This window comes from Pristis pectinata, chromosome 30 (genome assembly GCF_009764475.1).
Source record: "Pristis pectinata isolate sPriPec2 chromosome 30, sPriPec2.1.pri, whole genome shotgun sequence".
Classification (NCBI taxonomy): domain Eukaryota; kingdom Metazoa; phylum Chordata; class Chondrichthyes; order Rhinopristiformes; family Pristidae; genus Pristis; species Pristis pectinata.
Window position 1 is genome coordinate 18,016,791 of NC_067434.1, and position 19,277 is coordinate 18,036,067.

At 42.0% G+C, this 19,277-nt stretch overlaps 1 protein-coding gene across 7 annotated transcripts in view; it reads left to right on the forward strand.

Moving 5' to 3' along the window:
• The window catches only part of csgalnact2 (chondroitin sulfate N-acetylgalactosaminyltransferase 2), a 90,271-nt gene that overhangs the window by 50,695 nt on the left and 20,299 nt on the right, over positions 1-19,277 (forward strand). For 6 of the 7 annotated variants that reach the window (XM_052041379.1, XM_052041383.1, XM_052041380.1 and 3 more), the window contains 3 exons: positions 1,077-1,171; positions 2,947-3,028; positions 4,630-9,561. In XM_052041379.1, the coding sequence (XP_051897339.1) occupies positions 1,077-1,171; positions 2,947-3,028; positions 4,630-4,922 (470 nt within the window). In that variant the 3' untranslated portion in view covers positions 4,923-9,561. Of the gene's footprint in view, positions 1-1,076; positions 1,172-2,946; positions 3,029-4,629; positions 9,562-19,277 lie in introns of those variants that run through there. The other variant, XM_052041385.1, reaches the window with a different exon arrangement.

Genomic DNA, 19,277 nt, shown 5'->3' on the forward strand with positions numbered 1-19,277 from the left:
ATCTCTTCCTATACACCTTGATGTCTCTTGTGTCTAGAAATCTATCCTTTTTAAACATAGTTGATGACTTGGCCTCCCTGTCTTCTGTGGTAAAGAAATTCCATAAGTTCACCTCCTGAGTGAAGAACTTTCTCCTCACGTCAGTACCAAGTGTCATAGCCGTATCCTGAGATTTTGAATCCACATCCTAGACCCTGCCCTGGCAAGAGAAACATCTTTCCCTTATCCAGCCTGTCCATCCCCACCAGAATTTGTTATATTTCCATGAAATCCCTATCACTCTTCTATACACTTGTGAATAGAGGCCTAGTCAATCCAATCTCTCCTCGTATAACAGTTCAACCATCTCGGAATTAGTCTGGTGAACCTTTGCTGCAGTCTCTTGATGGCAAATATACTGTATGCTTTCTTAGTTTAGGAGAGCAGAACTGCACACAGTGCTCCATCTGTGGTCTCCCCAAGGCCTTATATAATTAGAACATAGAACAATTACAGCACAATTCAGGCCCTTCGGCCCACAAAGCTGTGCCGAACATGTCCCTACCCTAGAAATTGTAGTAAGACATCCTTGCTTCTGCACTCAAAGCCTCTTGCAATGAAAGCCACATACCATTTGCTTCCTTAACATCTTAAATCCAGTCAATGGAATGTGGGACACCATTCATCTAAACAACTGCTCCTATTAAATGGTCAACACCAGTGTTTGTTGTTGAGTTATAGGATTTCTCCACTGTGTTGGAGCTGTGCTGATTGCACCTTCCCAGATCCTCAGGTTAATTCACACAATTGAAGCCATTGAGTAAGAAACGTCAAGAATCTGAATTGGATTTTTTTCTCCATTATTTGTCATAATTTGAACAGCCCTTAAGTTGAAGTGCGCTGTTTAACCCCAGCTTCCTTTTAACCCTCTTCATTTGCCAGTGCAATATCAGAGGGACTTGAACTACACTGTTACAGGAAGAGGAGGGTCATTGGGCAATTCTACCCTGTTATTTGGAAGCACTTTTTGTTGTACAAATTTCCCTCTCACCTATCAGTTATTTGCAGCATTTAACAAACTCGTGATCTTTCTACAGGCAAGAAAGTTTTCTACCCTGTCGTTTTCAGCCTGTACAACCCTGCCATTGTCTATGCCAGCATGGATGGTACCCCGACCATTGAGCAACAGCTGGTGAGTAGCTTATTTGAAATAATTAATTAAATTTATTTAATTAAATTATTAAATCAAATGATTGGTCAAATTTATTTAATTAAATAACAAACTACACTGGATTATAAAACAGCAACTTATTGGAAAGGGTACAGAGGAGATTTACCAGGATGCTGCCTGGTTTAGAGAGTATGCATTATGAGGAGAGACTAAGGGAGCTAGGGCTTTACTCTTTGGAGAGAAGGAGGATGAGAGGAGACATGATAGAGGTGTACAAATTATTAAGAGGAATAGATAGAGTGGACAGCCAGCATCTCTTTCCCAGGGCACCAATGCTCAATACAAGAGGGCGTGGCTTTAAAGTAATGGGTGGGAAGTTCAAGGGAGATATCAGAGGAAGGTTTTTTACCCAGAGAGTGGTTGGGGCATGGAATGCGCTGCCTGGGGCAGTGGTGGAGGCAGGTACATTGGTCAAATTCAAGAGATTACTAGATAAGCATATGGAGGAATTTAAAATAGAGGGATATGTGGGTGGAAGGTGTTAGATAGTGTTTGGAGAGGTTTAAAGGTTGGCACAACATTGTATTGCGCTGTACTGTTCTATGTTCTATTCCGCTGGTTGTTAAAGATCCTATGGCACGAACTGAGGAAGAGCTGTGCCCTGGCCGTCCTTGGTTAGCATCCATAGAAAAGCAGAATTGCTTGTTCATCTTATCGTACACATGGTTATCATGCAGATAAAACAAGTAATGAGAAAAGAAGATGGAATGTTAGCCTCACTGCAAGGGTGTGGAGTACAAAAGTGGGAAAACTTCTTACAATAATGCCAGGGATTAGTAAGGAGAACTGTGTATGGTTTTGGTCTCCTGATGGAAAGCAGGATATACGTGGAAGTAGTGCAGTGAGCTTTCACTAGATTGATTTTAGGTGGAGGAGTTGCCTTTGGGGGAAACATAGATGGGGCCAAATCTCTGGAGTTTAGAAGAATGACAGGTGATTGTATTGAAACATATAAGACTCTGAAGGATGAATCAAAAGCAAAATACTGTAGTTGCTGGAAATATGAAATATAAACAGAAAATGTTGGAAATATTGAAAGTCAGGCAGCCTCTGTGGACAGAGAAAAAGAGTTAACATTTCAGGTCAATGACCTTTCATCAGAAAGGTTCTGATGCTGCCTGACCTTCTGAGTATTTCCAGCATTTTCTGTTTTTATTTAAGATTCTGAGGGTGCTTGACAGGGTGGATAATGTGAGGATGTTTCCCTTGGGAGAATCTGGAACTAGCAGCCATGGTCCCTGGATAGAGGGTTGTGGGTTAAAGAATAGGATGAAATTTTCTTCTGGAGGGTTGTGAATCTTTGGAATTCTGTATCCCAGAGATTTGTGGAAGCCACATCATTAAATATATTCAAGGCTGACACAGATTTTTTGGAAAATAGGGGAAATCGAGGTTACAAGCAAGAAAATAGAGTTGAAGACAATGATCAGGTCTTTCCAGCATGGTTCTTCCTGGTCAAGTGCATTATTGTGATATTGTGATCCTCGTTGTAATGTAATGAGGTTGGGAAATAAGTGGGATTCAGCAGCACCTTCCTTAATTGTGGCTGGACCTTTCATTTCCCGTCAGAGTCCTCTGGCAGCTGTTCTAGTAGATGCACGTGATCAATAATTCTCCTCCATGGTCTGAGATAAAGCTTTGTAGAATGCAGAAGTGTTCATCCCAGGCCTGTTGAAATTCCAGGAGGATGAACGCGAATCATTTTTTTGATAGCTTGTTTTATTTCTTTCGCGTAGGTACATAAGAAAGATTCTGGGTTCTGGCGAGATTTTGGATTTGGAATGACTTGTCAATATCGCTCTGATTTCCTCACAATTGGTAAGTTGTCAATAAAATGAAACCACAGACCATGTCCTATTGAATGCTTACATTGTGTGGCTTCGCATTCTGACAGTGAATGTCAGGGAAAGGTGACCTTTGCTTATAGACAATGGACAGCACTCTTGATGGCAATTTAGGTTAGATGGTATTCTGTTGATCAAGCCACTCCATTTGCTTTATACTACAGGCCAGGGTTGAAGGGACAATGTCAGCCAGAGGTCAGTTGAGATGCAGTGTTTGGATGGAGTTCACAGGTGTTAACTGTGGTTCACTGGGTACCACGCTATCCCCTCTGGATCTGAAGGTTGTAGCTTCAAGTTCAGTGCAGAGAGGCCTGAATGCACAATCCGTGCTGATCCTTGATGCAGCCCTCAGGAGGTGCCAGACTTACAGAGGTGACAAATCATTGGTAAGGTGTTAACCCAGTGTCCCATCTCTGCCTTCATGTGGATGCAAGAAATCCCATGGATGATAACCAAAGAATAGTGGAACTTTGCTGCAATCTCCTACCAGTATCTGTAAAAGAGATTATCTGATTGTTATCATAAAATTAATAAAAAGTTTGAAAAAGAAAGAAAAGATTTTTATCACATTGGTTTCTGTGGGACTTTGCTGTGTGGAAATTAGCTGCCACGTTTCCTACACTACAGCTCTTCTCTGGCTGCTATTCATTCTTTTTGCTGACCTACCCTTTCCATGCTGTTGTTCTGTGTTGCATGCATCTAGCTCTTCCACTATTGCACCTGTCATGAATCCTGGACATTTAAACTGAAGTCTAAGACAAAATCTACAAGAAACTTGAATATTCAACAGTGCAGGTGAAACACCAGTTGCCTCCATCATTGCTGTAAAATGGTGATACTGATACATGTTAGGGAACGAGGAACCACAGACCCAATGTCACTGGCTGAATGTCTGGAGGCTCCACCCTCTGATCACCTCTTGTTTGGTTGGCTTATGCTCTATTGAATATGGGAATTGGCTGGATGGCAGTCACCAGGATCAATTTCACGGAATCATTTAGCATAGTGGAAGGCCATTTGGCCCATCATGCATATGGTGGCTCTTTGATAGTTAGTTCCATGATCCTGCTCTTCTCCATTGGTCAGTCAAATTTCTCTTCAAGTGATTATCCTATTTCCTTTTCAAGTTATCATTGAATTTGTTTCCACTATCTTCTTCAAATTCTGCCTTGAATTATAGGCAAGATTCAGCACTAAGTATTGTCTATGGCTTTCCCTATGTAGCCAGTTTATGTCATGGATTCTGAGTGAGAGCATTGTAGTTCCAGCTTCAATCTAGAACTCGAGCATCCAGCCCATAATTTCACCTGATACTCCAGTGCAGTCATGATGGAGTCCAAAACCATTTCAATTCAAATTGAGGACCCAACGCTCTCTGTTCAGTGTCCCAGCATGCTGCTTCAAGAGGAATTGGTCAACAACTGCCTCCTCATCCACCCCAGCCATTTTAAAGATGCAGTCTCGTGCCTGAGATGGCTCCCACACAAGTAGCTCCACATTTGAGTAATGCTGTGTGGGACATGCCTGAAATGCAATGCAATGCCACATGTATACAAACTTGCTTTTTCTTTGCAGGTGGCTTTGACCTGGATGTGAAAGGTTGGGGAGGGGAGGACGTCCACCTGTACAGGAGGTATCTCCACAGTGACTTGATCGTGGTGAGGACACCGGTCTCCAGCCTCTTCCACCTGTGGCACGAGAAGCACTGTGCAGATGAGCTAACCCCAGAGCAGTATCGGATGTGCATTCAGTCAAAAGCCATGAACGAGGCTTCACAGGCTCACCTGGGTATGCTGGTGTTCCGGGAGGAGATCGAGGCCCATCTCCGCAAACAAGCCTACCGAACAGACAGTGACATTCCTGATTGAACCTGAGCTCCAGCAAACTTACTTTCAAAGCTTTGCAATTTGTGGTCTTTGAACCAGGACCAATCGTTTCATAAAGGGACCACAGATGTCAAAATAACAGAAACATTGCGCTGTTGCAGTGCTTGTTAAATGGCACCAATTGAGCTTATCAGTTTACACATCCATTGGGGTTCAGCACCAATGCATTCGGTCCATATCAGATACTTGGGAGTTCCTGCAAGTTGGTAAAGCAACTACGTCACTTCCAATATGCCCTCTCGACAGCTTTCTCCGAGTCTGTCTCTATGCAGCATGCTAGTGCTGTAGTTGCAGAACAATATGCTGTAAGTGATCCAGAAAAAGCAATGTTTTAGTTGAATTAACAGAATTACTAGCTAGCTATGGAAAACTATTATTATTCAGAACCGCAATTCCACCCTTTTTAAGGTGCCTCTTTGTTTCTATACACCTGCAGGACACATAAGACCAGATTAAAGGTCAGTTAGGACCTGGGAGCTATTGTTGCGTGTAACTACATGCCAGTTTGGCTCATTTAATTGTAATGTTGATTCTGGGTCAGAAGGGTCTGTATTCAAGTCCATTTGAAGAGTATCATGCTAAGAAGCACTGTTCTTTGGATGGGATGTTCAACCGAGGATCCATCACATGTTGAGGCAGATGTTATAGAAAAGATCCCATGGATCAGATGAGCAGAAGCATTCTCTCATTGCTCTATCCAATGTCTCTCCCTCAACTAGTACAACAACAAATCAATCAAGACATCTCCACATACTGGGACTGAGTAGCTGCAATGTTTTTTTTTCCCTCCCAAATCATGCAAGGAGAAATTGGTACAATCTTAGTAGAGATCATTAAGATAAGAAGAGAACAAAAATTGAATTGTGAATAAGAGCTAAAATAATTTTTTCGTCAACGTCTTCAAAATATTGAATGTAAAGCACTTTGAGATGTTTCTTGTATACAAGGTGTTACTTGATATGTTTTTTCCCTGCATATTTTCTGTTCCACTGAGGTTTTGGATTGTACACCCCAAGAAATGATGAGTTTGTGTGACTGTGGCAAGGGAAGTGCAGTAAACATAATGTGAAGGAACCCAGAATTAATTGTTGTATGTGGAACACCTCAACAGGCAATTTGAGCTGTGGAGTGTTGGAATGTTAATTGTATTTTCAACCACCTATCCATTTCATTTAGGTAGTGAGGGATGTGGAGATTATTGTCTATTTAGATGTGGGAAGGTACAGTAGAAAATCATTCTGTCAGTGCAGTTAACCAGATCTTGCATAGGTTTGTTTTTTTAATTTGATGGATCTTCCATTTCCAACAATCAGGAAAGCTGCCAACAATATTACTGTAAGTATACTCACACACAAGCTACTCCTTCAACAAGAAATCCACCAAAATTGAGCTAAAAACTGCCGAGATACTTGTTTTTAGACCAGGATTCACATGGCAAGGCTTCCATCCATCAAAATTCATGCTATTACTTTACCTATATTTTCTCTCATTTTGACCCCTTCTCTCCCTGATGAAGGAAAATACTGCAGAAGTTTGGAAATCTGAATAAAAACAGAAAATGCACATCAACTCAGGCAGTCTCTAGAGAGACAAAATTAATGTTTCCGGTCAATAAAATCTGATCTTTGTTTTCCCCCTGCAGATGCTACTTGTCGAATCCTACCAACAATGTTTTTAGACCAAACTATCCAAATTCGCTTCATTGAACCAATATTACACTTTCCCTGTGCCCATCCTAGTGGGCTGCCTCTGATTTGTTCAACTGGAAGTCACTGCGTCTGATATATAACGCAGCAGAAATCTATCCCAAATCAGGAGGGAGAGTTCCATTTTAAGAACCTTGTGACTAACTACACAGCTAATGAATTCCAGGGAGGTAGATAGATCATAACTCCCATCTCTTTAGCTGAACACCAAGTGGGACAAAAATGAATGACCTTTGGCTTGTTCTTAATATTAACTCTTGATATTACCTAATTCAGGTTAACTTTGTGTTCACCTTTTACTACCCCTCAGTTAGGAGACCCACAATGAACGAATGAACAAGCTCTTGTAAGAGATTAAAGAAAATACCAAATTTTATACTGAAATGTGTTCATTGATCATAAGGTAATCGTTCTTATTTAAGTTGAAACATTACAGTTTAAAAACTTAGGTATAAATAGGGTTGCTAAGAAATTTAGGTAACTCATATAATACATAGAATTACTTGAGATGGCGCAAGGTATAAAAGAGCTTTGTGTATCACTGGACCAGCACTGGCAAATTATTGACTGATGAATTATAATTGAGACACCATTTGCAATAGTGAACTACTCCATGGATTGGATTATTATCTATTAACATTTCTAATCAAGATCAGTAACTAAGATTAAATCAATAAGATTGTTTTAGGAACAAACTATGTGACTAACAAATAACAGCAGCCAATCTGTTAGTAAAGTTTTCAGAGTTAATGATTTTGACCTCGGGAGCTGTGTGATTGATGTCCTTCCTCCCTTCAGATTATTGAGGTGGGTTCTGAAATGTTGGGTTGATGAGGTCCACTTGGATCCTCTGCTCCACTTTTCACATCACTAACAATATCTGAGCTAACTAGTTCAACCTGATCATCCATGATATGGGGTGATTTGTACAGTTAAATGACATTTTAGTTCTACATGCATCTGCTGTACAATTGAACTTTTATAACCTCTTATTCTGTGTCTTCAGTGTACTTGTCAGCATTACTTTCTGTATTTACTAAGTGAAGGTTGCTACAGAAAAGAAATTAACAAAGACAAAGATTATACAGTACCAGAGATGTATACCAGACTAAGGGAAGCTCCCTCCTGTATTCTCTGGATTCGAGGATGAATTCCCTTCCATTTAGTTATGAATCAGGGCAACAGTAAGCAAAAACCTCCAATTCTTTCAGTGGTGATCATTTCTAATGGGTTTTGAGAGGTGTCATCTGAGGTGTGCACCTGAAGCACCAATATGAACATTTTACTTCTCTCACCTAACAGGTGATTTTTTTTTTGGAATTTAACAACCAACAAACTGGTTCTGAATTCGGCCCTCTGTGTAGTCTTCATATCGTTGGTGAGGAGTGTTCATGTTCTTAAGTTACAATTGAGAACAGTTACATTTTCTTAATTAGTTTTTGATTTTTTTTTAGTACTTGTGTAACCACTGACCCTGGACCACTGTGCTATTTTCACTGAAATTTAAGTTTTAAGACACCAGTTAACAGGACATTGACCCTGCACCATTTATTTATAAAAGCAAAGGACAAAGAGGAGAAAGGGTTGACATTGATGGTCTACAGTGGCCAGTGGCTTTGGGGGTTATTGCTGTACAGGTAGTTATGATCACACCCAATTCTTAGCTTCCAGCAGGGACCTGAATTCTGTGTGAGTAAATGCAGCAATTATTCTCTGCATGTGAAGTTTGCAGGAGTTGTAAAGACCAAATATGCAGCCTGTGTCACTAATGTGAGTCGCCATGTTATTCATTCTGCAGAAATTAATTTGTTAATTTCCATTTGTACTTGAACAGATCAATAATTCAAATGTTTACAGTGCACCATTAGAATATGGTGGAGGTCATTTATGTGGACTATTGAGAGCTCATCTGACTTCTGTCTGATATTGCACATGAAACCTGGTAGTTGCTAAATCGTGCCTTTATATATTTTACAGTATATCTTTTCAGTATTGAAATTATGGAAGTGATCAAATGCACCCAACATACTGACCTGTTGGTTGATATTAGTGCTGTTAAATGAATTTATTCCTGTCTGTCTGTTTTGCACTTGGATGTCGTAAATTGTCAATGAAGCTTTTCAACTAGTTACGTCTTTTTTTTTGTGGAGTTACTAATACCAATTTTGAAATTAAAACCTTTGTGGAAGAGCTAAAGGGATGGACTGTCCAGCGGGATTCTTTGAGAGAGGGCTTTTGGCACAGAACATGACTTGGGGAAGGGTGGCAGTGTTCTGTCAGAAGCAACCTGATTTAATCTCTGCATGCCCTTTCTACCCCTCACCTCTGCGCTGACCAGTAGTATTAAATATTTACCACCAGATATTGAGCTCACTGCCTTCCACAGGACCCAGCAGCAGGAAGCTAATAGCAAGATGACGGAATAGGGCTGGAGCATTTGTTGATCTTGTGATACCTTAATGTTAAAGTAAAGCCTTTCGCGGTTCTCTGTACTGTAGAGCTGCCATCAAGATGCCAGAGGAAATGGTAGAGGTGGATACAGTTACAACATTTAAAAGACATTTAGACAGGTGCATGGATAGGAAAGGTTTTGAAGGATATGGGCCAAATGCAGGCAAATGGGACAAGCTTAGATAAACACCTTGGGTGAGTTGGGCTGAAGGGCCTGGTTTCGTCCCCTCAGCCTGAGAGAGAATCATGCGAAACTACATTCCTTCCCTGGTAATTTTCCTTGTTACGTCTGGGTGCTCTTCAAAGCTTTGTGCAGTAAAAGTGTCCTGTTTGTATGCACAGGATCTTCAGACACTTGTGGTCCAAGTGGTGTCTCATGTACTTACTGTCATTTTCGGTCTCGCCTGTGTTAAATAGGGCAAGTTAATGTTTACTGTCAGGAGTCTGTAAGACTTCTGTCTCAATAAATGCTGAAGCACTGTTTATTGTATTGTCATTAGTTGATCTCGCCATACACCGAACTAAAATGCAGAATGGATTTTGAATACCTCAAGGGTAACTCAGCATATCAGAAGCAGATTAACATGACTGACTCAAAGGTTGATACATTACCCCCAGATTTGATCCCTGAACTTGCACTGCACATGTAATGTAACTGAAGAAGTAACCATCAAAGGCACAAATGTTGGCATGGGATAGATTGGTACCATGTAGTTTAATTGTGGCATTAAGTGCAGTACTCCTGAGAAGGAAGTTTGTGGGTTCAAAGCAACAATCTCCATCATTTGGGGAAGGATGGCAGTGTTTTGTCAGAAGCAACCTGACAATGAGGTTTTCCCTGTGTGTGCTATTTTTTCCTCCAAGTTCCAGCATCTGCGGTTTCTTGTGTCTCCATTGTGAGTTCAAATCCCACTACAAAAAGTAGGTTGATATTCCAGTGCAATACTGAGGAAATACAACATGATGAATAGTACTATCCTTCAGAAGGGATGTTAAATCAAACCCTTGTTGGCTCCCAAGTCAATGCAAAAGATCCCAGGATGGTATTCTGAAGAAGCTTTATTCTTGGCATCCCCCAATCAACATCACTAAAACAGAGTACCCAGTCATTATCACCTTGATTATTTTTTTTGTGGGAGCATGCTGTGTAAAAACTACTTGTTGCATTTACAACATTCCAACAGCGACTACACATTATTTAAAAAAAAATTTAGACTTTAGAATATAAGATTGTGGAATAGTCCTTAGAAATTAAAGTCTCTTCTATTCGGAATTCTCAGGAATGAAAAACACGATGATGCTGGAAGAACTCAGCAGGCTAGGCAGCATCCGTGGAGAAAAGCAGGCGGTCAATGTTTCGGGTTAGGACCCTTCTTCAGGACTCTTCTTCTGCTTTTCTCCACAGATGCTGCCTGGCCTGCTGAGTTCCTCCAGCATCATCGTGTTTTTCATCTAGATTCCAGCATCTGCAGTCCTTTGTTTCTCTGGAATGAGCACTGTTCAGGTGAAGGGAATGCAATGAGTGTAGGTTTTTAATTTTGAGAAGCTGTTGAGAAAGACACAATTTCTTGACTGACATCGGTGGCAATGGCATTGACATGTAGGTTTACGGTGAGGAGTTTCCCTCCTTGAGGGCTGTAGCAAAGACACATTGAGAAGAAATGAAATCAGAAATGTTGGAATCACTCGAGTCTGTCAGACTGGTTTCTGTGGAGAGAAACATGGAGCTTAATGTTCCAGATTGACCTTTCATCAGCTCTTCACACTGACTTGAAATGATCACTATTTTCCCTCTCCCCACAGATGCTGCCTGATCAATGACATTTTCTGTTTTTAATTTTGATTTTCAACATCTGTATTTTACTTTTGATGTACAGTGAAGAATGGGACTCAAGAAATCAAAGGTAAAGTGTATGAGATCACTGAGGAGAAATCAGTTGGGACCAAATATAAGATAGCTTTATTAGTCACATGTACATCGAAACACACAGTGAAATACATCTTTTTGCGTAGTGATCTTGGGGCAGCCCGCAAGTGTCACCACGTTTCTGGTGCCAACATAGCATGCCCACAACTTCCTAACCCGTACATCTTTGGAATGTGGGAGGAAACCGGAGCACCCGGAGGAAACCCACACAGACACGGGGAGAATAGACAAACTCCTTACAGACAGTGGCCGGATTTGAACCCGGGTCACTGGCACTGTAAAGCGTTATGCTAACCGCTACACTACCGTAGTTAAACCAGCAGTCCTTGAAGGGACTGCTTGAGGCCCAGTGAAAATGTTTCAGGTGAACCTTTTGTACATTTTTTTTTTTGCAAGGTCAAAAGTTTCCTGTTAGTTTCTGGCCTCACAAGAATCTTCCCTCTGGTGCCTATTGGCCAGTCCAGTTATTGTTTAATACAGGTCCACCCCAAGTTATGGCCGGGTTCTGTTCCTGTGAACTGTTCATAACCTGAACAGTTCGCAAGTCGGAAATGCGGCCGCGAGCTGAGTTCCCACCCGGCAGAAGATGCCTGCAGTCCCACAGCAGCTGGCAAATCCATCCCGCTGGTTTCCCAAACACTTTTTCATATGTACAGGGTGTACATCAGTCATGCGTTTGTAACCTGGGGGAGGACCTGTAGTCTACTTCAACACTGTCCGGCTAACTGTGCTGTCAGGAGTCAGCACCTTATTTCTTGAATCACTCCCTTATAATCCTTTTTTTAAGTCTTATGTATCTGTAATTCATGATAAGGTTGATGGCAGTTGGCCACTGAGCTTGTTACCAATGAGAAATCGCCAAGCTGGCCGCCAAACAAGGAGAGGGGGAGAAAACAACGTACCTGGCATCCAGCAGGAGATGATGAGAAGACCATAGGATCTGGGCAGACTGTCTTCACATGAAGCAGCCGCTGCCAGACTCACCGAGCTGCCAAGGGTGCAGACCTGAGACCCACATCTCAGTGCTGAGCTGCTGCACCCACTTGCCCCAGTCTCCTTACACCAGCGCTCACACACAGCCTCTACATCAGAAGGGTTATTGTCATAATGGCAGCTTCACTGGCCCACACAAAATACAGTGTATGCTCAGGGCTGTACACAGGGCAATGTGCATGATGTTCTTCAAAGTGAAACGTAGCAGATACAATAGTGGCGTTTAAGAGGCTTTTAGATAGGCAAATGAATATGCAGGGAATGGAGGGATGTGGATCATGTGCAGGCAGAAGGGATTTAGTTTAATTTGACATTGTTTGGCACAGATGTTGTGGGCCGAAGGGCCTGTTCCTATGCTGTACTGTTCTAAGTACCATAATAATAACATAAAAACACTCTAACCCCACTACTACACATGCCCGCCCTCACTTTTAATGTGGGTTTAGTAGTTCTTAAAGTGATTAAGATCTCGGGCAAAGATTAATGGACTGATAGTTTCATCAACTGATGGAGGGGGGTTGAATGAAGAACATATACCTAACACATCCAGACAGATGAATTACACATGATCCTCATTGCACCTTCATGATGAAATTGTCAGTTTCTAATTTACATCTAGTTGTTAAATCCTGATGTGGAAAATATCATGCTTTTTCTTTTGCTTTTATAGAAGGATAATTTTAAGCCCGACTCTTTGAAAGGATTTGAAGCTGTGGAGTAGAAACTGACAATTCAGCAATGTGCATATGAGCAAGTTTAAGCTGAATCAAAACACTATAGGTGCTGGAAATTTGAAATGAAGAACAGAAAATGCTGGAAACTCACAACAGGGCAGGCAGCATCTGTGGAAATAGTGACAGAGTTAATGTTTCAAAATGAAGATCCTTTGTCAGAATTGTAGTTTGAGTGTTCTGCCAGGAGAGGGGGGCATTGTGCTTTAGTGAAGAGTCATATCAATGCTGCCAAGACTCAACAGATTTGATGGCACCATTGGGGAATATGTGGAGACTGGATATTAAATACGTGTCCTTCCAGTGAATTTATTTTAAATGGTTGGTAGTCCCAGGAACCGTTTTCTTAAGTAAACCCTTCCCTTGTTAATGCTGTAACTCCTTATCCCCACCATAATGCAGATATTCCTCCATTTTCAAATTTTTGCTATGCTATTGACTTTTTAGGGTTCTCAGTTATGAATTTTTATTATGAAAAATGTGCTAGTCTCTCACCATCATGCGTTTTGTTCTTCCTCCCATGCCATTTTATCTTCATTTCAATCATCACAATTTATTGTGCACAACCTTCAGACCCCTTCAAATCTCCTCAGGAGTTCTGAGGCTTGAACCTTCTCTGAGAAATCATGACAAGCTGTAAGTGCTATTACTAAACTGGAGGTGATTAATGGAAGTGAAAAGGGTGAAAGTTTCTTGGGCAGCAATTGTTTATCAAATCTTACAACATTGACAGCATGAACAAAATGTGCTCCCTTGAAATGTATAACAACTTACAAAAGGCAGTGGTGTTATAAGGAAGAGAAGGTCAGAATTAACAGTGAGTACCTCTGAGACTGATGATCTGGACAAAAGCAAGATTGTTATAAGGAGACTTAACAACATATTGAAACTTAAAAGTAGAGTTGGGTCATCATGTTACAGCTGTACAAGACCTTGGTGAGACTGCACTTGGAGTATTGTGTGTTGTTCTGGTCACCCAGTAAAGGGAGGATGTCATTAAGCTGGAAAGGGTGCAGAAATGATTCACAAGGATGTTACCAGGACTGGAGGGCATGAGTTATAAGGAGAGACACGATAGACTGGGGCTTTTCCACCTGGAGCATTGGAGGCTGAGGGGTGACCTTTATAAAGAGGCTTATAAACTCATGAGGGGCGGAGATAAGGTGAATGGTCACGGTCTTTTTCCCAGGGTTTGAGAGTCTAGGGTTTAAGGTGAGAGGGGAAAGATTTATAGGGCACCTGATGGGCAAGTCTTTCACACGGAGGATGATGGGTTTATGGAATGAGCTGCCTGAGGAAGTGGTAGAAGTGGGTACAATTACAATGTTTTAGATGGCTACATGAATTGGAAGGGTTTGGAGTCATATAGGCCAAATGCAGGCAAATGGACCAGCTTAAGAAGGCAGTTTGGTCAGCATGTCAGAAGCAGCACTGTGCTGTATGACTCTCATACGAGGAGGGTGATGGGCCTTCAGAAGGTGAGGATACAGTGAAGGACAGCCTTGGCTGGTCTGACCATTTCAAGAAACGTACAAGCCTGTACAGTATTTGTATTGCAGGAGAGGCTCCTTCATCAGCCTTCCAGGAACAGTCACAGCAAGGACCTTAAGGTCACAGACTTCATCCAGCTTGGATTCACCACTGTCGATATCTTGCAAACACCAATGACAACTCTGCCTCTCACCTCCACTATCACCACCTTGATGTGCCAAGCTAATGCTACTGCTTGCATCCAATCTTATGAATTAGGGGCAGGAACAGACCACTGAGCCCATTGAGCCTGCTTCTCTATTCCTTAATATTATGGCTGATTGATTGCAAACTTACCTCTGCATTCCTACCTACCCATAGTAACCTTTTACCCCCTTATTACAAGTCTGCCTCAAGGAAGATTCTGTTTCCACTGGCCTTTGAGGAAGACTTCCGGAATCAGATTTATTATCACTGACTTATAAGATGTGAAATTTGTTGTTTTGCAGCAGCACTACAGTGCAAAGACATAAAATTACTATAAATTATAAAAATAGTGCCCAAAAAAAAAGAAATAATGAGGTAGTGTTCATGGGTTCAGGGACTGTTCAGAAATCTGATGGTGGAGGGGAAGAAGCTGTTTCTGAATTGTTGAGTGTGGGTCTTCAGGCTCCTGTACCTCCTCCCTGATCGTAGTAATGAGAAGAAGGCATGTCCCAGATGGTGAGGGTCCTTAGCGATGGATGCTGCCTTCTTGAGGCACCGCCTCATGAAGATGTCCTTGACGGTGGGGAGGATTGTGCTCGTGATGGAGCTGGCTGAGTCTACAACCCTCTGCAGCGTCTTGAGATGCTGTGCATTGAAGTCTCCGTACCAGGCTATGATGCAACCGGTCAGAATGCTCTCCACCTGAAGACACTATCTGAAAGAGAGAAAAACATCTCATCAGTCTTAAATGTGAGACTTACTTTGAGACAGTGACCCACTAATCCTAGATCCCCCCCACCATAGGAAATGCCCTCTCCGTATTCACCCTTTCACAACCCCTCAAGATCTTGCAAATTTCACTTAGTACCATGAGAGAGTCTATTATCTTAAATCATGATTGTAAATAAAATGATATTTTACTATTTTAGGTACCTGTGTTGATGTATTTTTAAGTGGGTTTTTTGATCAAAATTCTTGAACTGTAGAACACAACCAGAACTTTTACAAGGGAACTAATGGGAAACGCCTTCTCAATTTACATATTTTTGCTGAACAAAATGGTTTCTGGTACTGCAAAGTTTTCATAAACCTTTGATCAAAAGGTTGATCTATCAAACCTTGATCTGTCCCAGATCATGGTAGGAGAGAGGTTAGAGTCTCTGTTGGCTGGAGGTCTCGGGCCTTCTATTCCCTGTATGACCATCTGGTCATCCACCAATGTCAGGCACCATGTTGCACTGGGAACCAACTGTAGATGTAATGTGTGGGGGAAGGTAGCAGACCAGAACCGGAGGTGGTGGGGGCTGCGGCGTGGATGTTACTAATTATTTTAATGGAAATTATCATTTGAATGGCTTCAGCCTCCCCATCGTGTGGCCTTTCTGTCTTCTAACCTCTTCCTTATCTCCACTGGCAGTAACTGGCCTTCTTGTTTGTCTCCTGCCTGTAATACCCAAGTGTGATCATTTGCTTGCTCCACACTGCACACTTCAGTCACACCATTTCACTGGATAAAACGAACACATCAGAAGAGGATCTTGGATCAAACTCTTGTGATCAAATCAATGCTTTGGTGTGCGATGTGACATAACAGCATAAAATGATTTTAGCTCTTTGTCAATGAGTTTTGCTTCCAACATGGTTAAGGGCAGTTGTGTTACAGTTTAAAAATGAGAAGGTTGTGATAACAGAGGTGCTTAAAAATATGAATGGGCTTTGTCAGAAAGTTATAAAAAAATTGGGAACTTCCTAAGCAAGGGTTTTATATTATAAGATCTCCTCAAATAAATCTGATCATTTACCCTGAGAGGTGGGAATGGAAAATTCACCATCAGAAAGAGCAGGTGAGGTGAATTGTAGAGATAGAATCGAGAGGAAGCTATTCAACAGACAAATTCTATGTAGTTTTAAATAATAACTGCATTCAATCCTGACATCAATAGATTTCTGTCCTGCTCAAGTGTGTATATATATCACACACACCCTTCTCCCAGTGCCTGTGTGTTAGTTTTGATGGGATCATGTTTGGTACTTGCACTGATGTTGGGCCCCCCTTCTATGCTATTCTTCTGAAATTTCCTCCTCAGTAGTGTTGGACTCGGGCTGTTGTTCTGAGGATTTCATGTCCTTTCATCTTAAACCAGCAGTAAAATCAGTTCCCTTGCACTCTTGGGATTGACTTGAATGACCACTGAGCTTTTTGATGTGCTGGACTGCTCCCAATTCCTTATGATCAATGCAGTTAGATTTTTCACCCTCCAGCGCAGTGTGTCAGAACTTCCAGTTGACATTCTCAGTTTTTGAGAGTGAGCATATTGCCATTGTTGCTGCTATGTAATGTAGGACAAGATATTCTATTGTTGTGTTCTCCTACCATTGATTTGAGAGGATTAGCAACCTATGATCATCCTGAGGACTCCAAAGAAAATAAAGCCCTACATTTCTGACACTCTGTTCACACCCTCAGGCTATCCTCTGTGTGGAAATGCAGCAGCCAGCTTGAGCACAAACAGCAATAGGATCATGGGCAGATATTGGCTCTAAATAGAGTCATGCAGTCCATTTGGCCCATCACTTCCATGCCAACCAGTGGGCACACATCTGTATCAATCCCATCTTGCAGTACTTGGCCCTGACTTCCCATGCCTACACAATTCAAGTGCCCATCTAGACGCTTCTTAAAATGGAATTGGAATTGGTTTATTATTGTCACTTGTACTGAGGTACTGTGAAAAACTTGTCTTGCACACCCTTCATACAGATCAATTCATTTCACAATGCATTGAGCTAGTACGAGTTAAAACCATACAGAATGCAGAGTAAAGTGTCACAGCTACAGAGAAAGTGCAGTGCAGGTAGACAATAAGGTGCAAGGTCATAATGAAGTAGACTCTGAGGTCAAGAGTCCATTTTACCATACTAGGGCACCATTCAATAGTCTTATAACAGCAGGTTAGAAGCTGTCCTTCAGCCTGGTGGTACGTGCTTTCGGGCTTTTGTATTTTCTGCTCGATGGGAGAGGGGAGAAGAGAGAATGTCCAGGGTGGGTGGGGTTTTTGATTATGCTGGCTGCTTTACCAAGGCAGCAAGAAGTATAGACAGAGTCCATGGAGGGGAGGCTGGTTTCCATAATGTGCTGAGCTGCGTCCACAACTCTCTTCAATTTCTTGCGGTCCTGGGCAGAGCAGTTGCCATACCAAGCCGTGATGCATCCAGATAGGATGCTTTCTATGGTGCATCGATAAACATTAGTGAGTGTCAAAGGGGACATGCCAGATTTCTTTAGCCTCCTGAGGAAGTAGAGGTGCTAGTGAGCTTTCTTGGCCATGACGTCTACGTGGTTGGATCAGGACAGGCTATTGGTGATGTTCACTCCTGGGAACTTATCCTTTGCTAGTGGTTCTACCAGCAATGTACTTCTCGTGAGTTGGCTCAATACTCGCAATGTGGATACCAGAGCATCTGGGCACTGGACGCAGCGGCGAGCACCAACATCCTGAGCTGGATGCACTAATCATCCACCCCTCAGCTTTATGGTGAATTAAGTGTGGTCCCAATCACTTGAAATGGTCATTGATTTTGACCATAAAGGAGAATGCAGATCAGTGATGTGTATGTTTTTCTTTAACTTGCTTTTAATTAAGTTCTAGTATTTAAGGTGCTTTAAAGAAATTTATTTTTTATTTTTTTGAAATTATATCTGTATATAAAAATTTAAAAGAACCTGTAGAGTTTGTCAGAAGGGCATAACATTAAAATCACTACCACAGCCTTGTGGCTGACGCGATTATCTCAGAGAGTCCATGTGGACAGAAAAGCAGAAATTTTGAAAGACACTCCAAGTGGATTGAAGTCAGATATGTGGGTTCCTGTACAACAGCAGAATGTACAATCGAAGAGCTGAAATGGACTTTGTGCAGAACGGTACTCCTGTGGAGCTATGTCAGACAATGGGCACATTCATGTCATATCATGACCAGAAAGTGAACTGGAGTAGTCGTATACACAACGTAGCAACAAGAGCAAGTCAGAGGTTAGGAATCCTGAGTAACTCACCTCCTTACTCTCCAAAGAGGAACAGAGGGATATTGGGGTCGATGTCCATAGATCCTTCAAGGTTGTCACGCAGGTTGATAGGGTTGTTAAGAAGGCGTATGGTGTGTTGGCCTTCATTTGTCGGGATATTGAGTTCAAGAGCAGCGATGTAATGTTGCAGCTCTATAGAACTCTGGTTGGACCACACTTGGAGTATTGTGTTCAGTTCTGGTCGCCTCATTGTAGGAAGGATGTGGAAGCTTTAGGGAGGGTGCAGAGGAAATTTACCAGGCTGCTGCCTGGATTGGAGAGCATGTCTTATGAGGATAGGTTGAGCGAGCTAGGGCTTTTCTCTTTGGAGCGGAGGACAATGAGAGGTGACTTGATAGAGGTGTACAAGATGATAAGAGGCATAGATTGAGTGGACAATCAGAGACTTTTTCCCAGGGCGAAAATGGCTAACACGAGGGGACATAATTTTAAGGTGATTGCAGGAAGGTATAAGGGGGATGTCAGAGGTAAGTTTTTTACACAGAGAGTGGTGGGTGCGTGGAACGCACTGCCGGCACAGGTGGTGGAGACAGATACATTAGGGACATTTAAAAGACTCTTCGATAGACACATGAATGATAGAAAAATAGGGGGCTATGTGGGAGGGAAGGGTTAGATAGATCTTGGAGCAGGATAAAATGTCAGCATAACATTGTGGGCCGAAGGGCCTGTACTGTGCTGTGTTGTTCTATGTTCACTGGGCCAAAATTTGGGAACTCCATCCCTGACAGCATTGTGGGCATACCCACACCTCAAGGACTGCAGC